The sequence below is a fragment of the Juglans microcarpa x Juglans regia genome, chromosome 8S (assembly GCF_004785595.1).
Source record: "Juglans microcarpa x Juglans regia isolate MS1-56 chromosome 8S, Jm3101_v1.0, whole genome shotgun sequence".
Lineage (NCBI taxonomy): Eukaryota > Viridiplantae > Streptophyta > Magnoliopsida > Fagales > Juglandaceae > Juglans > Juglans microcarpa x Juglans regia.
Window position 1 is genome coordinate 1,757,241 of NC_054609.1, and position 17,684 is coordinate 1,774,924.

A 17,684-nucleotide genomic window follows, 5' to 3' on the forward strand; every position below is an offset into this window, starting at 1 on the left:
TTCAGAGATGAGATGAGATGAGATTAAAGTTAAAAAGTTGAATAAAATAATGTTAGAATATATTTTTTAATATTATTTTTGTTTTAGAATTTGAAAAAGTTGAATTTTTTATTTTATTTTTTGTGGAGATTTGAGAAAGTTGTAATGATGAGGTGAGATGAGATGAAATGAGATGTTTTTCGAAAACAAACAAGACTGTATTTCTAAGAAATATACATGGGTAGTGTGTAGTCACCAAACTGATATAATTTTAAAAATAGCAATGATAATTCAGTCATAAATTTCAAAAATTCACACGAAAAAATTAATTTTTTAATAATAAATTTTATTTTTTTTAAAAAAAAATATACGATACTTACATAATTCATAATTATATCTAACATTACTCATAAATTTCATTTATTACGTAATTATCAATTACGTCCAATTGATAGCAATGTTATCATTTAACCCTCTCAGAACACAAACAAATCCAAGTACTTTGGGTTGTTGTCTTTCACCCAATTTTTCTTTCAACTAGTGAAATTAAAAGATCCAATTTTGTTAAGCCCATTATTTCAAGCTAGGTATGAGAAAGAAAGAGCTTTTAGAATCAAAATGAAACAATTATGCAGAAATAGGTTAACAGGAATATCAAAGAAGGAACCATCAGAAACCAAAGATCATCCTCACAGAGTATAGGTCCGCATCATGGCTTAGGTCTTCTATCTGATTAAGAAGAAGACCCCATCATCTGATTCCCCCCCCCCTTCAATCAAGAGTTTTGTAAAATCATACAGAAAATTCTAAACAATAAAGCAAAGAGATTTAAACAAGAAATGATTGCAGAAAAGAGAAAACTAATATGCAAGGAAAGGAACTCAGAGAATGTTATGGGTATGAGAAAATTTATCAGCACAGATCGATGTAAAAATCGTCAGAGTGGTGCATGACTTTCTCAGGTACTCATCACCGTCCCTCTCCGGAAATTATAATCCTTCATGGAAATTCATTGCCCAAAAAACCCTAACATTTCCTAAACTATGAACATATATTAGAGAGCTAGCTTGAGAGACAGAGCGATACTAGAAGAAGAAGAAGATTACTATCGGCGTAGGGTTTTATCGAACAACAATATATATAGAGAGAGGCAGAGAAGGAGACGGACGCCAAGAACAAATTTTCTATTCATTATTCATGTAATAAATATTTGATAAAAGAAAAAAATAATAAAAATTAAAAAAAATACGGAGTGTAGAATGTGAAGATATTGTGAAGATTTATTCTTTTTAAAAGGTGTGATGACGTTTTATCCTCGTCTATATTTATACTTATTATATTTACACCACACTTACTTTTATTTTCTATTTTTTATTTCTTTTATTAACAGATGTATGGTGTTAGAATGATGAGTAGTGCTATTGAGTATAATTTTATACACAATAACATACGTATTGAATATTCATCCTATTCTATCAGTTTTTTTTTTTAATTTGAATTTTGAATTTCAAGTTTCAAAGTCTTCACTATTTTAATAGTTGACATGTCAGCACGTATAAATAATGCTAGATATAGTCTCTAGGGTATGCAAGTTTTGTACACTCCTTTTAAGTTAAAGTGAGATTCATTATTAAAAAAATTATTTTTCGTGTGGATCCCAAATTTAACTATTTTTTTAAAAGAGGGTGTGTAAGTCTTACACACCCTAAAACTGTAAATATCATTTATCTCCATCCAAGGGACATGGAACACACCTCGACTTAACATATTCTTTTTAAAATAATAACAGATTTATATATTTATTATAATGAAGTTACTGGTAATATGTTATGATCTCATATGATCTCATAAGAGTTAAGGACTTGACCAAATTAAGAACTAGCAATTATAAGACTTTTGGATTGGTAGAGTTTTTAACAATTAGTATTTAACCATCTCACAAGTTCAAATAGAAGGACGACCTATAGGTTAAGAAAAAGACCACCACCGAGTCAGTGTCATGGGCTGTTGTGGACATCAAATTCAGAAGCATATTGAAATGTTATAATTCTAAAAGTTAGGGTTTAATATTTAACATTCTTAAAACTTTTGGATTATAGGTTGGGTTTTTATCATAATATAGAAGAATACTTTGTTTACAATCTGAAATGAACACCCTCCACGCCGTTAATAAGAAGAAGATTTAAAAAAAAAAAAAAAAAAAAAAAAAAAAAAAAAAAAAAAAAAAAAAAAACCCTTAAAATTTAATTATTTAACCTAGTATGATGTTTGTTGCATCAAAAGCTAGTGCTTTGTACCAACTTTCAAACAGAATTTTTGAACATAAATCAAGCATATTCTCCCAGGGCGATTCATTTCATTGTTAAGAGTTCGGATATAACAGTAACATAGGTGTTATGGACTATTGGCCAATTGGCCATCATTTTTTTGGTCTCTCAATCGACCCTTTCCCAATTAACAATTCTCTTAGGACCCCTTGATGCCTTACCCCCCACAGCCACCAACTCTTCCGCGACGGCAACGAAAAATCACGCCGCACCGAGTGGTGCAATATGAATTTCAGTTGTGCGTATTTACATGATATATATATAGCTGTGAACATTATCTGCCAGTTTTAGTTCGAGATGCCGAGGCTTTCGATAGGTTATGCTGTCTTCTCCCAATGGATAGACCACTGTCACTGACACTGCCTTCGACAAGATTATCGTCAACTTCAGAAAATTCCCTCGTCCATGAATTCAACGGGATGAGATAACTATCATCCTTGATGCTCCTCCTCTGTTCCTCGTGGCGTTTCACATTTTCGGATATCTGTTGGAAGGTTTCATTTATTTTTGCAATTCCCCTTTCAACTGGTTCTACAACATGCGATACGGTGTACTTCATGTCATCAACAATCTGAAAGAGCAAATTCGTCAGCAAAAGAGAAAAAATAAGCCTAAGGAAATTCAAGAACTAAAATGCAAAGGTTTGGTATCTCACAATTTCACCACTTCCAAGGACTACATCACGGACACTCTGGGGGAAATTCAAACGTTTTTCTCGCTCATCATGCCGAGCCAGGCGCATTCTAGTTGATCTCTCACAATCACGAACCTCCTCTGGATCAGGAGGTGCTCCTAATGAGGCATAGTCTGCCATCACAGCTACATTGCGAACACATCGTTCTCCTCGTTTGTAAGGTACTGCTGGGAAGACATGCAAGTGCACCACAGCAGCAACACCCATCTATTTGGCAAGCTTAAAATTAGAAGCCGTGCAAGTGTAGACTCTTGATCATCCGCAAAATTAAATAAAGGTTTTATCTTGATATGACTAACTATCAAATACTCAAACAACAAAAAACATTGCGCTTCATAAATTACTTCACAAACACAGATTGGTTAACAAAACCAGTATGGTGTTTCAGCATTTAGAAGCCACAAAGGCACACCCAATGCCTGTTCAATGCTGTAGGATGCAAGCGGTATAGCATCAAGTTTTTTTTATTCCACAGTATTTTAAAAGTAAGATTTTCTTACTTTTCCTATCAAAAAAAAGTATTTTAGAAGAAAATAAGAATGTCACAATCCGACCATGTAACAAACCGTGACCAACTAAACAAAATATAACAATAAATAATCTTTATCAGTGGTCTATTATAAAAAAGAAACAAATAAGTGAAAAGATTAAACCTAAAGCACTAAATAAGCTAAAAATAAATCACAAAATCTGGAAAAGGTAGTTTGCACCCCACTTTCAAACTATAATTTACTCGCACTAATGACCACAAAACCTTTTCTACCCATATTATCAAAACATCAAAAGAGTTCAATTTTGAAAGGAAAACTTGGTAAAAAACCTCAAAATTAAATATCATCTAAAAAACTATTCTAAAGTCAAAAGAAGTTTGAAAGTAACATGTTTGTCAGGAAATGAAAAGTAATCATACATGTGTATTTCCGATTCATACCTCTATACAGATGATGTAGTCTTGAATACGTGTTTGCAGCTCCTGAGCCAAAGATCCTTTAAAAAATCCCATGGAAAAAAGAAATGCAACGGCAATGCCTTGCCACCATGTCAGGAATACAATAGATTTGAAAGTCAAAAACTTTGCCAGGGGTTTAATTGGTTCCAATTTATCCTTAATAACGGTATAGAACTGTACAAGGCAATATAGAGCCCATGTCTGACTGAAATTAAGAACAACTGCCAAGTATGGATAGCTGCAAACAAATGAGAGACACTGAGATAATTGCAACAACAGCAGAGAAACTTAACAAAACGCAAAGCAAAATGTATTCTCAGCTTGACCTTTGGTAAACACAAGCATGCACATATATTTCTCAATTGTGCACTTATAAACAGTCGTGTGAACATGTTTGTGTATGGGGGGAGGATGTCTGGAAAGTGCATTTATAGATGTGAGCATTTATGTGCCTTTGTGAGTGAACATGCGTTTGTGCATGTCTATCATTATAAATTCACAAGCTGATTAAAACCTTCTGAGTTTTGGTGAGAATGTATTACCCGTAATTCCACTCAAATTTCCCTTCCCCATAAACCCCAAAAGCTTCTAGAATCATTGCTAGCAGTGCACAGATCATCTTCAGTATCATCTGGAAATAATATTTAGGTAAGCACCAAACAGGGACTGTGAAATGCAAAACAAAAAACAAAACAAAAAGAACAATGCAATAATCTTCAATTAAAAGGTGCACACATACATATTGAACGATGCCAATTTTCACAGCATTATAGAAGTCAGAACCAAGATACCAATCTCTTAGGACAAAATTTAGCGGAAAAGGATGTTCTACAACTCCATAAGTATAAGCTTCTTTCAAAAGAGGTGTGCTGGAATCTAGTAGCCTCTGACTTTCCATGAACTCAATTGTCCTTTCTTCACCACCTACAAGCAGCAATTTTTTTGTCAAATAAATGAAAATAATATCAAATTCTAAGGTCAATAATATTACATTGATATCAGGAACTTCATAATTTCAATTATCCAACCTATCAATTACTTATGTCACATCAAAGCGTGCAAGCCAGCTTGCAACAACTATTAAAAGGAAGAAAAGAGATGCAAAAACAAAACTCAACTCCATTAAAAACTGATTGTATCATCCAATATAACAGATTAAAGAGATGATGATTGTAACCGCTAAAATAAATATATCTACACATGCATGCAGGCACAATCAACATACCTAAGCAGGCTATCAGGTATCTCTCAAAGCAATACAATGCAAAAGCCTCATAGCAGTCCCGAATTACTTCACAGTTGAATGCGGCATCTGAATTCAAAAGTGACAAAATCTGCACCCAGACAATTAGTCAACAAATGAAATACTAAAACTACACAGTGAGACAAGCTGAATTCCTCATGCAATGCAGGCAAGCCAATGCCCAAAATTTAGATGGGTAATAGGCTTTTTGAGCATGTGAACAGTAAAGGTCAAACTCTGTAACCAAAATTTCTCAAATGCAGTAGTGTATATTGTTCATTAGAATTGATTTTATAATATGTGTTTAAGCTCTTATGCAACAAGAGATACAAGAAGGCAATCGGATGTCTCTCAAAGAAAGTTAACATAAAAGCTCCATAAGACTCCAGATATTTCACTTTCTTTTTAACCGAAGACTGATCTCAACTTCACCCCACCCATCACCACTTGAGCCATAGCAAAAAAAAAAAATAAGTGAACAACATAAATGCAACATTCATGAGAAAGTTAACAGTGACAAAAACAGAAGCACAAACACTTCCACAACATGAAATTAGTTCTAAACATACAAGAGCTGGCTATATGTTCTATTAGCTGAACTTTTTCTGGGAAAATGTTGACAAGCAGATTCGAATATTTTAGGTTTGTCAGAACTGCTTGCCTTTGCTGACAATGTACTCCACTGTCCTCAGAACTCTATCCAGTGGAATCCAAATTTATGAAGAACCAACCGTAATCAGAAAACCACTTTTATCGAAATGAAGTACAAGCATCATCCAACAACAAGCAATAAAAATCATCTTAACTTCATGATTTAAAAAAGCCATCATCCAATAACAGGCATTACAACATTGATAAGCCATAGAAAGTTAAACAAAAACTACCAGGAAATTTAAGGAAAAACAAGCAGACCATTGGGTAAAAAAGCAAAACAAAATGAAGGGGAAATAAACATTTAAAAAAAAAAAGTAGCATCAGTCATACCGATTCTAGTGCATAGACAGGAACCATCAGAATGAGACCAATTAGAAACTTCTGCTCCTGAAATTTACAACCATTACAGCTATCATCAACTTTGGATGAAAATGTCAAAAGAAATCAATAGTAATAATCTACGTGGAACTAGCCAAGCCAAAAAGATGATACAAGGTTGATTATACAGATAGAAGCAATATGAGAATAGCAGTATAGTACAGGGATTATGTGAATACACCAAAAGAATAATACAAAAATAAATAAATAAAAGAACCTCTGGTTGGTTATAAGCAGCTAAATGCTCAAATATCAAATACATGGAGAGCACAACCGCAACAGCTACAAATATACTTGCGCTGAAGATTGGCCAGCTGGAGAATATTGTTGACTCGGCACCCAAGTTAAGTAACCACATTTTCCCTGATCCACGGGAGGACTCAACCAGTTTGAGAAGAAAAAACAGCGAATAGAAAACCCCTCTCCATCCCATTGAGTAGAACTATATAATAAATTCTACTTGATGAACCGATAATCGCAACGTGCAGGTGTCGTACTGCACTTCATGATCGTAGAGTTTCAACTTTGGGAGTATGTTCAAGCTGACACAATCGGTTTAGGTAGCTTTTTGGACTTCAATTCTTTCCAACTTTTTTTCTTCTTATCTCTGAAAAATACAACGCAATAAATCATCATATTAAGAACTTCAAATTTAATTTTTTTTTCCTCTTTTTTCTCTGCTACCAAACAAGCGGGCAAGGAAAGTTCTTCCCTAGAAACAAACCTATAATTCTCAATGAAACTAAGTCCATCCCTCTATTCAAACAAAACCACATTCTCCAAAACAGGTCGAAATCCACCACATGGACAAAAATAAAAGAAAACCCAAAACCCTAGAATATCGATAATAGAGCGACGACAACCCTATTACCGCTAATCGGAAACAAACCAAAAAAAACCTACACATGTTATGTTTTTCAAAGAAAGAGTATGATCGAAAGTCAAAATAGGGATAGGCGCGAACCTCTGCTTGAGAAATTTCCTCTGGAGAATATCAAAAGGTCGCGATATTATTTTCCTGGAAAATCGAATTAGAAAGAAGGGAAAGTAAACTGAATTTTGCTTCGGCAGTTGGGATCACTGCGCACGAAATTTTTTGTTCTCTGGTTCTACAAGGAATAAGGCTACTACCACGGTGACAGCAAACTTATTTTCCTCACAGCCAAAGCTCAACCGTGAGATTAAATAAGAACACGGGTCCCGAAGGCCATTTGCTGAGGTGTCTTTTGATGCGAAACCTTCGGGCTTTTGGTAATCCGAATATCTGTGCTTTTACTTTTTTTTCCACGGCAGCAGGCTCACGTGGCAGAGACTTGGAACGAGATCTGGGTTCCACGTCAGTTGTGGATTAGCGGACGGAAGATGTCCATGTCAAGCCTGGAATTTACCAGCCAGTACCAACTACAAGTAAAAGGCCTAATCTTACCTACCAGCCCAATGTGGGCTTTTGTGAGGAGGAATAGTTTTAAGGCCCATGTTAGGCCTAGATATTATAATAAATATTATAATATTCAGTTTAATTTTGTTTGTATATATTTTTTATATATTTTATTAATATGATTAGTTAAAATAATTATTTTATATTAAAAAAATAACACAACTAATTACATTAATAGAATACACAAATAATACACAAAAATATCTACATATAAAATTTTTGTATTCTATTTACTTAGAATATATAAATTCGGTCCTTCACTCTACCAAAGTAAAAAGGCGTCTAAAAAATCAAGAATCTCATTTTTTTTTAATGATATGAGAAATAATATTTGTAATTTTCAGATGTGCATATATAACATATTTTTTTTGAAAAAAAAATGAATAAATATGAGATTCACCTGAAAAAATTATTTTTTAATAATAGACTCGAGTTTATTTCAAAGAGCGTATACAACTTACACACCTTAAGAATGTAACTAACATTACTCTTAACACTATATCTATATGTATATATAATAGTTATTATGTTAAATCATTATCACCCTCATAATCACTGTCATTACTAACACTTTGATCATGATTTTTAATATTAATTATTATAAAGAGGTTACAATGAATGGTACTTAGACAGTTTAATAAGTTTATAGTCTAAGTTTTAGATATATGTTATTTTAAAATAATAAACGTACTGCTATATATTTTACAATTATTCTATCTAAATTAAATGGTATTTTAAAAAAAGAACGAAAATTTTGTTAAATTAAATTAATTTTAATTTAATGACACAATTGCACTAGTTAATTGTAAAATAAATTATAAAAAAAATAATAAAAGAAATTGTGAGTACATCATTAGTTATGACATGATTTATCGTGAAGAACTCATGATCCCTTAATTATCAAAAACATGACCACACCAAAACAAGTGAATTTCGCTCGATCTTTAATTCAGATTCTCTTAAATTACCCAAATTTTAGAATCTAATTTTGTTTAAAAGAAATAGGTGAATATCTTATAATATTTGTTATTGTAATGTATATGATCAAGATTTGAAATAATACTTAGGTTACGTTTGGATAGTAAGATATTTTTAAGTATTCTGTGAATAATAATAAAAAATTAATAATAGGATATTATTGAATAGTAGTAAAAAATATGTGAAAAATAATAATAAAATAATAAATAATAGTGAAATATTCTGAAAATAACGTACCCAAATTAAGACTAAATGATCCATCAATAATTATTAATTATTATATTATATAAAATCTACATTGGCCTTAAATCAAAGTCAAAATTAATAAGAATGTTATTTTTTTAATTTTTCGGTGGATAAGATGATTAAATTAAAAATCATAGTAACATCTTGAAAGTTTCCGGGGAATTCCTCGACGACCAGACTAGCTAGTTACCTCCAACGCAACACCACAAAATACCAAACTGGCCTCTTTCTTATTACATACATTTTAAGAATTATAAGCCTCGATCTGTCCCTAGACTTTTCTTCACTGGGAAGAAATTAGGAGGAATATGAGTAGAAGTGCAGAAGAAGTTTTTCCAATCGTCGGAGAGTTCAGCGAGTCAGAGTTCTCTCCCATCTCAGCCCCATCTTTCAGTACTGTTCTCTCTCAAAATGATGATCAGCCCCCATATCTGCAATTCCTCATGACCAGCGACCTCTTACAGGTATCTTTATCTCTTCTACAACTTCAAATCTCTCTCTCTCTCTCTGTGATATTTGTATATGCTGGAAACTTTGCATTGTTTATTAATTATCTGTTATGTGGGTCTGATTTTCCTTGTTACCTTTTGCGTTTTGCTTAGGAGATAATCAGTTCGCCCACAGAGACCGAGGTTAAGGTCCTTGAGAAAATATCTATGCATGAGAGGAATATGGGAATCGCATGTGGACCTAACGATCGGAAGAAATGGATGGTGAAGAAACTGCAGATGGAAGGCTATCAAGCTTCTGTCTGCACTACTTCTTGGGTTTCCACTTTTGGTCGTTCCAGGAGTCGCTTCATAGATCCATCCGAAGGTCTCTCTCTCTCTCTCTCTCTCTCTCTCTCTCCTATTCTTGAAGACCCATAACTTACTGACTTGATCTCTTTGATTCAGTTCTGCAATACACAGGAAAATATGAATATATTGATGTCATGGTGAGAAGTGGAAATGATCAGAATCCAACAAGGCTTATTGTGGATATGGATTTTAGGTCTCAGTTTGTATTGGCAAGGCCTACGCCAAGTTACATGGAGCTCGCAAACATCATCCCTTCCATCTTTGTTGGGACTGAAGAGAAGCTCGAGAAGATAGTCTCTCTGATATGCTCAGCAATGAAACGATCACTAAGAGAGAGCGGCCTCTACATTCCTCCCTGGAGAAAAACCAGCTACATGCAATCCAAATGGCTTTCTAAGAACTGCAAGAAAGTCTCCGTCTGAGCCACCCATAATTAGGGTTAATTGGGTATGCATGAAAAGAAGTACTGGCCGATGCAGGTGCTTTTGAAGCCTAACAAAAATGGAGGTTTTTTGGCTTTCTTTTTTGTGAGTTTGGAGTTTTTTATTTCGTAGGGGAAGACCTCAGTTTTTTTATCTTAGGTCTTTTTCTAGATTCAGTTTTTGTATGGTTTTGGACAAGTCAAAATGGACAAGAGGAGAGATATATATACTATAGCTCATGTAAGCTGATAATTAAATCATGAATATCGATCAATATATACTTTTTGCTTTCCGATTACCTTCCAGCTCGATCGATTTACTCAGCTGCCAAACAAATGGGTTGAGAAAGTTCTTCCCAGGAGAAAAACCATGCAATATGATTCTCAAATTGAGAACCTTAGTCCAAAACAAAATTATGGAAAAGTCATGTGCGGAACTGTTATTTGCAGTCGAAAGCTCCCGATCGATATATATGTCTTGATGATCATTATAAATGTTTGGAGTATGGTGACATCTGTATATATTAATATGTTATATTAATTAACCCATTGTACGTACCAGTGTACATCATTAAGGATCCCGAAGTACTACTAAGAGAATATTGATATATTTAAAAATTGAGCATGCGTCGACCCTCTAGTACTGGACCAACTTTTTGTTTGTTTTCATGACAATAACATGATCACAACCATTTCGTCCGCCATGGGTACCAAATAGCTTATATAGTTTTATATATATATATATATATAAATGTGTGTGTGTGTGTGAGAGAGAGAGAGAGAGAGAGAGAGAGAGGAGAACAGCAACAAAAGCTTGTTGTATTACCTCCTTGGGATCAGAAGCAGAAGGAATGTTATATATGTAGCATAACAGAAGAAGAACTGCTTCAAATGATTCAAATGGTCAGAGACTTCATTCATGAGATCCTCAGCCTCTCCCATCTCATTAGCTCCCATATCTAACCTTACAGTACGTATCTCTATATGAACTCTACAAGACGACTACAACTTCAAATCCTTTCTCCCTGATCTCTCTCTCTCTCTCTCTCTCTCTAATTAAGATTTGCCTTATTCTTTGTCTTAACATCTTCTTTAATTTATTTGCTTTCATGAGGCTCTGATTAATGTGCGTACCTTTTGCATTTTTCCTAGGAGATACTTCCAAGCTGGGCCACAGATGCTGAGATTGAGGTACTTGGGAATTCAAATATTGATGCATGTAATAAGGGATATGCAGGGAATTGGAAGGGAACCTACTAATCTGATGAAAGGGTTATTGATAAGACTGATCAAGATGGATGGTTATGAAGCTTCTCTCTGTAAAACATTTTCGTTTGCACTTTCGATCGCTCGCTCCAAAGGTCTCTCTCTCTCTCTCTCTCTCTCTCTCTCTCTCTCTCTCTCTCAGCTCCTTGAAAACCCATTTCTGACTTTTGTGGTCTCTTTGTTTAAGTTTTGCAATTCACAGGACGTGATTATGAATATATTGATATATATCATGGTGAGAGATGGAAATTAATCAATTATATGTGGAGATAAACCAATTACAAGGCTGATTGTGGATAAGGCTAGGATTTTAGGTCCACGTGATTTTAAAATTTCAAGCCCTACACCACATCCCTAGAGTCTTTGATCGAACGTCACTAGAAGAAAAGCTGATCAAGAAAGATAATCTCTAGTTCTGCTTTGCAAAGCTAGCTAGCTCCAAAACGGCCCCACAGAGAGACAGAGAGAGAGAGAGAGAGTCTACATTCTTTTCCACACTAATTGCCAATAATTTAGCCGAGTAATTTTGTCCCTTTTTTGGAAATTTTGGACTCAATTTTGTATCGTAAGATCACCTATTTCGGTCATGATCTATATTAAAATCGTCAAAATTTTGGACTCAATTGAAATATTTATGTTTATGTAACGAGAGGAGTAATTCTACGTATATATAACCGTAAAATACGTAAATATTATATAATTATTTTGATAATATTTCAATTATGTGATTCATGTACGGTATAGTAACAGCTCGGTTATCTCTCTTAACTTTGTTTGTATACTCAAAATGATTATATTAAAATGATTATTTTTTTTCAAAATGAGTCTATTTTAGTTACATATAATCATTGATCTCATCGTAAATAATTCGTCACAAGTACTCATTTTTCTTATAGTAAGATCTAGCTAGCTAAAAAATAGATAATCGTTTATATATCAATCATAAAAAATGTAAAAATAAATACATTTTTTTATGTTAATTAATCATTAATAAAAAAATTCACAAAAATATATATTCTAGCTCGATCGACGACCTTATCCAAATCTTTCCATTCTTAAAAGCTTTGTGATCATATATATGAATGTCAACCAATTAGAGCCAAAGTAAGCAAGAAAATGAAAGAGATGATGATGAGACACTACAAGGGGAATCATCTTTACCAGCGATTCACTTTCTCTGGCAAAACCAACAAAATCGCCGCCTCTCACCTATTCCAGCGATTTATAAATCGCTGGAAGTTCGCCGGTATTAAAGCCCCACTTTTGATCTACTCCAACGGAAGCCAAAAATCGTTGGCAAAGATTTTCTTTCCCAGCGATTTTTATTCGCTGCAAAAAGTACCTTTGATCGCCGCAATTGCAAGATCGATTCAGTTGTTAATCGTTGGGAAAGATTAATTACAGCGATTTAACAATTGCGGCGATAATAGTGCGCCGGTATAGATCAATACCAGCGTTGTAAAAATCGCCGCTAATGTGAGATCTATTCCAACGGCTTAGTTAAATCGCTGCGAAATCTTTTTTGCAGTGAATAATATTCACCGCAAATACCATATGGTGCTGATAAACTGTATTTCCTGCGATATATAATCGCCGGAAATATGTTTTGTGTACAAAAACTTATTTCCGGCGAAATTTAGTCGCCGGAAAAGATATTTCAAAAAATTAAAAAAAAAAGGAAAAACAATTCCACAAAATTAATCCTGATAAACTATACCCAAGTTGTGCTTCATCTTTTTTTATCAAACATATATCCATTCTATTGTTCAAAACTAAGGAAAACAAAAGATGACATATAATTAGTGCTTTGTCCATTATTTTTGCAATTGCAATCACCTATAATGTTCATGGTCTAATCCACTGCATTTAACTCCATAAAAAGTGACTTTATCTAGAGCTTTTTAAAGATAGAAATGATTGATTTATTAGATGCCACGGTTTTGGATTAGCTAGTGATAAATTGTACTGATCCAAGAACTCCTACTCCAATTTTCATATTATAAGTGCTATGGTTTTTGGATTAACTCTGTAATCTACATTAATTACCCAATGCATTAGTGCAAGGTAATTTTCACCATCCCTTTTAGGCATTCTCTTCCAGCTCAACTGTAATGGTCAAATTTCAAAACCATGAGCTTTTTGTTGACATAAAGGCTACACTGGATATTAATAACAAGAAAAATCAAATTATGTATGGAGAGGGGAAGGGGGGCATAAAAATGAGAACCAGAGTACATCTCAACTTTAAAAAAACAGAAATACACATGCAACTAACTTGTACATCTCCAATAAGGGATTTCAATCTCTTGTGCTATTATTATTATTATCATTATTATTTTGAAATTAATCTTTACTACTTTAAGGACGTTTTGGAATTTTTAATTAAAAAGTCTCCATTCTTAGGCTGTTTGGGATTGCAATTTCTTGAAGTCTCTTTTGTAGGGATGAAGCAAGCAGAACAGGGACAATTTGAAAACATTGTACATAAGGCAGGGGATCAATGCATGAGCAATAATGAAGATCATGCATATGAGTAGTAATGAAGATCATATCCAATGACAACAGTATTAATTAGAGAAGGGAGATACTATTTTTACATAACTCTTGAAGAAAGAGTAGATGCAGAAACATTTTTTTTATATAAGTAATAAAAAAATAGTATGCAGAGTAGATGCAGAAATATGAGTAATGAAATGAACATAATATTTTCAATGGAAGAATCCCTACTTGTTCCGGAAATGCTTTCAGTAGTGCCTGGATAGTAGAATTTTGCACTCAGTGGCCATCAATTGAAGAAGTCTCAGGACGAGGCACTCCATCTGTCACAACAGATACTTCATTGATGCCACCGCAGTTCACCGTGAGACGACCCTTGGGCATCAATCTATCAGTCAATTCTAACCAAGTATTGACCTGCCAAAGACACTCACACAAGGAATAATCAACAGTGTATGTGGAAAAAAATATGCCAATCAATCGCTGTGGATGACAAGAAAAAACTTAAGGTGTAGGCAATCATATACGGCAAAGGATAATGCAGTGTAGAAACTTGGCTCAAAACACAAAATGATCACAGTGAAGCGTATGATTAAAACTTTCCACAATCTTTGATCTAGAACTGCATATATTGGCAGAGCCACATTATCTCTAGTGGGTGAAATTTTTTCACATAGAGCAAAAGTAAAATTCATTTACTTAGAAGTAGTACTATATGTTGGAAAAAAAAAAAGTGATTCCAACTACCGCAACACTCTGGTTCATTCTTTAACTACTCCCATTTAAAATTCCTATTTCTGAATATTAATCTTAAGTGGGCCCCTCCAAAAAATGGCCCTGTCCACTCTCAACTCGCGTGGGTTCATTAAAGAAAGAAAAAGATGAGAGAGAGACTACATGCATTGGGAGAGATAATTTTGATAGCATTGTAAAGAATCAGTTGCGTAACCAAACGATCTGATTACATATGTTAAAAAAGATGTTTTTGTTAACATTATTGATGAAACAACTTGAGAATATGAAAAAGTGAAAAAAATAATAACTAGTTTTTGAATTGAAATCATCAAAATTGTTCTGCCAAAATAGTATTATATAATTTGTTCTGTATTTATCTATTTTAGTTAGACTTTGCACCAATTGAAACAAAATTCTCACTCAGTTGCTGACCGCATAATACATATTTATAAACAAAATGCCTTGTTTGAAAACTGGTAACATTGAGCATCAGAGACCAAAACATTATTTCAAAAGCCAAGGCCGAATTTTTATGTAACAAATGAGATGTGTACCTCTTGCAACTGTGGCAATACTTTTCCTTCAGAAAACAAGTCAATTAAAATGAGATGGTATAACTAGCACATTGCAATGAGTTTCCTCTAGGCTCCCTCTTGAAAATTAGTTGAAGAGAAAAGTAATTTAAAGCATTTTGAGATTGAAGTTGGTCCCGAATGTGTATATATATTTATATATATAGCCTCAAGTAACTTTTTAATTAGTAAGTTCATTGGTCTTTGGGGGTCTCAAATCTAAAAGTATATTACTGACAGTAACCATCTAACTGACACATTGCAAGACCAACAATAGACCTATAGAAAAGCAAAATACATATTTCATACAAAATGAAGTTAATTTATTAGGAAGAAACCAGATCATGATGGAAATCATCATTTTTCATAATATATATATATATATATATATATATATATATAAGTCTACTGGAAAAGATACTTAGGGGTTCCTTATAATTCCATCAATCTCCCAGCCATCAAGTTGCAATGAAGGCCACAAGTCAAGCATTAGCCAAGCAGTAGTTCCACCACCCTGAAACATTTAGAATAATATGAGTACAATCCTGGAAATTACATGTTTGGTTCAGAAAGAACGTATCAATGCCATTCCCAACAATTACCAAACCAAATATGGCAATGGGACCTTTTGGAACAATAGCAGGCAAGCTAGCAAACTCATCCTGCATAACGAAACATAATCCATGAAATGAATAGAACTAATTTATGAATTAATTAAAAAATGCAAGTGCACACATACACATAGATATTTTAAATATACGTAGAAAGTTAAAATAAATGAAAAGCATGCTGCCTCCTTACACTTCTATCCTCCCTCTCTCTCTAAACAGGTACCCAATGCCAAAATCTTGCCCTAATCTGATACCCACATCAACATGTATACAAAATCCCAATATACAAAAAAATCTTGTACAAGAAAGGACCTGCTTTTAGATTCAAACATCTAGAAATTAGTCTACAAACAAAAAGGCCAATTTTTGTGAAGTAACTAGCACTGATGAAGGGGGAGAGAACAGAAAATGAGTTGTAGAGATACCTATAGTGAAAACAAATCACTCTGAGAAGAATGATGGAGGCATGCGATTTTGTATGGAGAGGAAATGACAACCCTAGCTTTCGCGGAAGGAAAATTAAGTGGAGGAGTAGAAGCTTTGTGCCCTGATGTAAAAAATGGAGATGAAGTCGTGTGGGGATGGGTGGATTTGCAGGTAGGCGAAAATGGGGAAGAACGTACGTCGAAGTGGAGAAGGGTGGAAATGACGAGGATCCTAGCTTCCACAGAAGGGAAATGAAGAGGACTACATAGCTTTGTGCCCTGATGTTGAAAATGGAGATGAAGCCGTGTGGGGGTGGGGGGATTTGCAGGTAGGCGAAAATGGGAAGAACGTCGAAGTGGAGAAGGGACCTGTACTCGGGAACAAAACAGGGGGGAAAAATAAAAGAAAATGCGTTTTGGCGCCCAAGAGAAGTGTTCCAACGATTTTCCTCCGTTGCAACACATTGTTTCTTATTGCAGCGATTATTTTCGCCACAATATAGTAAAAAATCGCTGCAATAAAGAAAATGATTGCACCACTGAGTTTAAATTCAAAGTCGATGTGAACAAGCTGCGACGATTTTATTTTCGCCGTAAATAGTTACTTATTGCGGCAATTTTTTTTGCAACAAAACAAAAATCACCGTAAAAAGTCATTTTTCTTGTAGTGAGAGCGGAAAGAGACCCCTCCAAAAGCTAGCTAGGATGCTCATGATCTGCCATACTCCTAATATCAAAAGCCTCTTTCGGGACTACGTGCAGCCTTTGAAGAATTTGTCTATATGAATTTTTTAGTACTTTTATTGATTCTATTTACTAGACCCACACGGTTCATATAGCTTAATTAGCTAGCTTACTAGACCCACTCTTCAATTTAATATTGTTCGAATTATCTATATCTCTGTTTAAAATTAAACAATTCAAATTAGTGGAATAATTAAATATAATCATTATTTAAAATCAATTTTGACACCTAAAATATGCCTCAGTTATTACCTTCAAACAGAATTTAAATGATTATATATATTAGAGAAGTGTTTTAACAGAATTTTATAAAAATAAATTTATAAATTACGTGATTTGATTTAGTACGTCAGATTATAAAATTATTTTTTTTATAAATTATATTTAATATATCACATAAAATTATATTAATTTATAAATTTATTTTTAAAAAATCTTTTTACTGACTATAGTATTTATTATAATATGGGAAACGAATCCTATCTTAGTGTTTATTATAATCATCGATATTAACGTACTGTAAAAGTAGCTACGTGTCATTATCTTATGATCTGTATCATATATCCAAGAAATTGATATTACGTTATTTAATTTTAGACTGGTTATGATTCCGATATCCAATTATAATAGTCCACGTCCACCAGCAGGCATAGGGCGTTGTTGATTCTGATGGAAGTGACACTTTAAAATTTTATACTAAATAAGTCTTGCAGTCTTTTTAAAAATAA

The 17,684-nt window shown here is 33.7% G+C and overlaps 3 protein-coding genes and 1 non-coding gene across 5 annotated transcripts; 1 reads left to right on the forward strand and 3 right to left on the reverse strand.

The window, feature by feature from the left end:
• Positions 1-856: 856 nt before the first annotated feature.
• On the reverse strand, positions 857-957 carry LOC121245146. Its single transcript, XR_005936558.1, has one exon. It is a non-coding gene; the product is annotated as a small nucleolar RNA Z221/R21b (small nucleolar RNA).
• A 1,335-nt stretch (positions 958-2,292) lies between these two features.
• Positions 2,293-7,345, reverse strand: LOC121243991 (protein LAZ1 homolog 1). 2 transcript variants are annotated; one of them, XM_041142041.1, is made up of 9 exons: positions 7,189-7,345; positions 6,442-6,831; positions 6,177-6,233; positions 5,175-5,283; positions 4,689-4,873; positions 4,492-4,580; positions 3,932-4,187; positions 2,962-3,207; positions 2,293-2,877 (listed from the first exon to the last, which is right to left on the reverse strand). In XM_041142041.1, exons 2-9 carry the CDS (start codon positions 6,655-6,657, stop codon positions 2,581-2,583), a joined length of 1,455 nt encoding a protein of 484 aa, XP_040997975.1. In that variant the 5' UTR covers positions 6,658-6,831; positions 7,189-7,345; the 3' UTR covers positions 2,293-2,580. The 2 variants fall into 2 exon arrangements, with proteins under 2 accessions (XP_040997975.1, XP_040997976.1); XM_041142042.1 differs by lacking the exon at positions 6,442-6,831 and having other exon boundaries at positions 7,189-7,293.
• A 1,721-nt stretch (positions 7,346-9,066) lies between these two features.
• LOC121243992 lies at positions 9,067-10,406 on the forward strand. Its single transcript, XM_041142043.1, has 3 exons — positions 9,067-9,350; positions 9,489-9,702; positions 9,783-10,406. The coding sequence occupies exons 1-3, from the start codon at positions 9,195-9,197 to the stop codon at positions 10,106-10,108; spliced, it is 696 nt and encodes a 231-aa protein (XP_040997977.1). The 5' UTR covers positions 9,067-9,194; the 3' UTR covers positions 10,109-10,406.
• A 3,022-nt stretch (positions 10,407-13,428) lies between these two features.
• Positions 13,429-15,989, reverse strand: LOC121244773. Its single transcript, XM_041142981.1, has 5 exons — positions 15,779-15,989; positions 15,610-15,690; positions 15,159-15,221; positions 14,101-14,286; positions 13,429-13,479 (listed from the first exon to the last, which is right to left on the reverse strand). The coding sequence occupies exons 1-4, from the start codon at positions 15,842-15,844 to the stop codon at positions 14,149-14,151; spliced, it is 348 nt and encodes a 115-aa protein (XP_040998915.1). The 5' UTR covers positions 15,845-15,989; the 3' UTR covers positions 13,429-13,479; positions 14,101-14,148.
• Between the last annotated feature and the right edge of the window lie 1,695 nt (positions 15,990-17,684).

What these genes read in the sequence shown, in the direction of transcription:
- LOC121243991 (XM_041142041.1), bottom strand. Translation starts at nt 6,657, where the DNA reads ATGGGATGGAGAGGGGTTTTCTATTCGCTGTTTTTTCTTCTCAAACTG. An exon ending in AAATTGGCATCGTTCAATAT is followed by an intron (nt 4,581 to 4,688) that starts GTATGTGTGCAC and finishes TATTATTTCCAG; the next exon opens with ATGATACTGAAGATGATCTG. An exon ending in TCCTTGGAAGTGGTGAAATT is followed by an intron (nt 2,878 to 2,961) that starts GTGAGATACCAA and finishes TTGCTCTTTCAG; the next exon opens with ATTGTTGATGACATGAAGTA.
- LOC121243992 (XM_041142043.1), top strand. Translation starts at nt 9,195, where the DNA reads ATGAGTAGAAGTGCAGAAGAAGTTTTTCCAATCGTCGGAGAGTTCAGC. An exon ending in TGACCAGCGACCTCTTACAG is followed by an intron (nt 9,351 to 9,488) that starts GTATCTTTATCT and finishes CGTTTTGCTTAG; the next exon opens with GAGATAATCAGTTCGCCCAC. An exon ending in CTTCATAGATCCATCCGAAG is followed by an intron (nt 9,703 to 9,782) that starts GTCTCTCTCTCT and finishes TCTTTGATTCAG; the next exon opens with TTCTGCAATACACAGGAAAA.
- LOC121244773 (XM_041142981.1), bottom strand. Translation starts at nt 15,844, where the DNA reads ATGCAGGATGAGTTTGCTAGCTTGCCTGCTATTGTTCCAAAAGGTCCC. An exon ending in CCATTGCCATATTTGGTTTG is followed by an intron (nt 15,691 to 15,778) that starts GTAATTGTTGGG and finishes TAAATGTTTCAG; the next exon opens with GGTGGTGGAACTACTGCTTG. An exon ending in GGGAGATTGATGGAATTATA is followed by an intron (nt 15,222 to 15,609) that starts AGGAACCCCTAA and finishes GCAATGTGCTAG; the next exon opens with TTATACCATCTCATTTTAAT.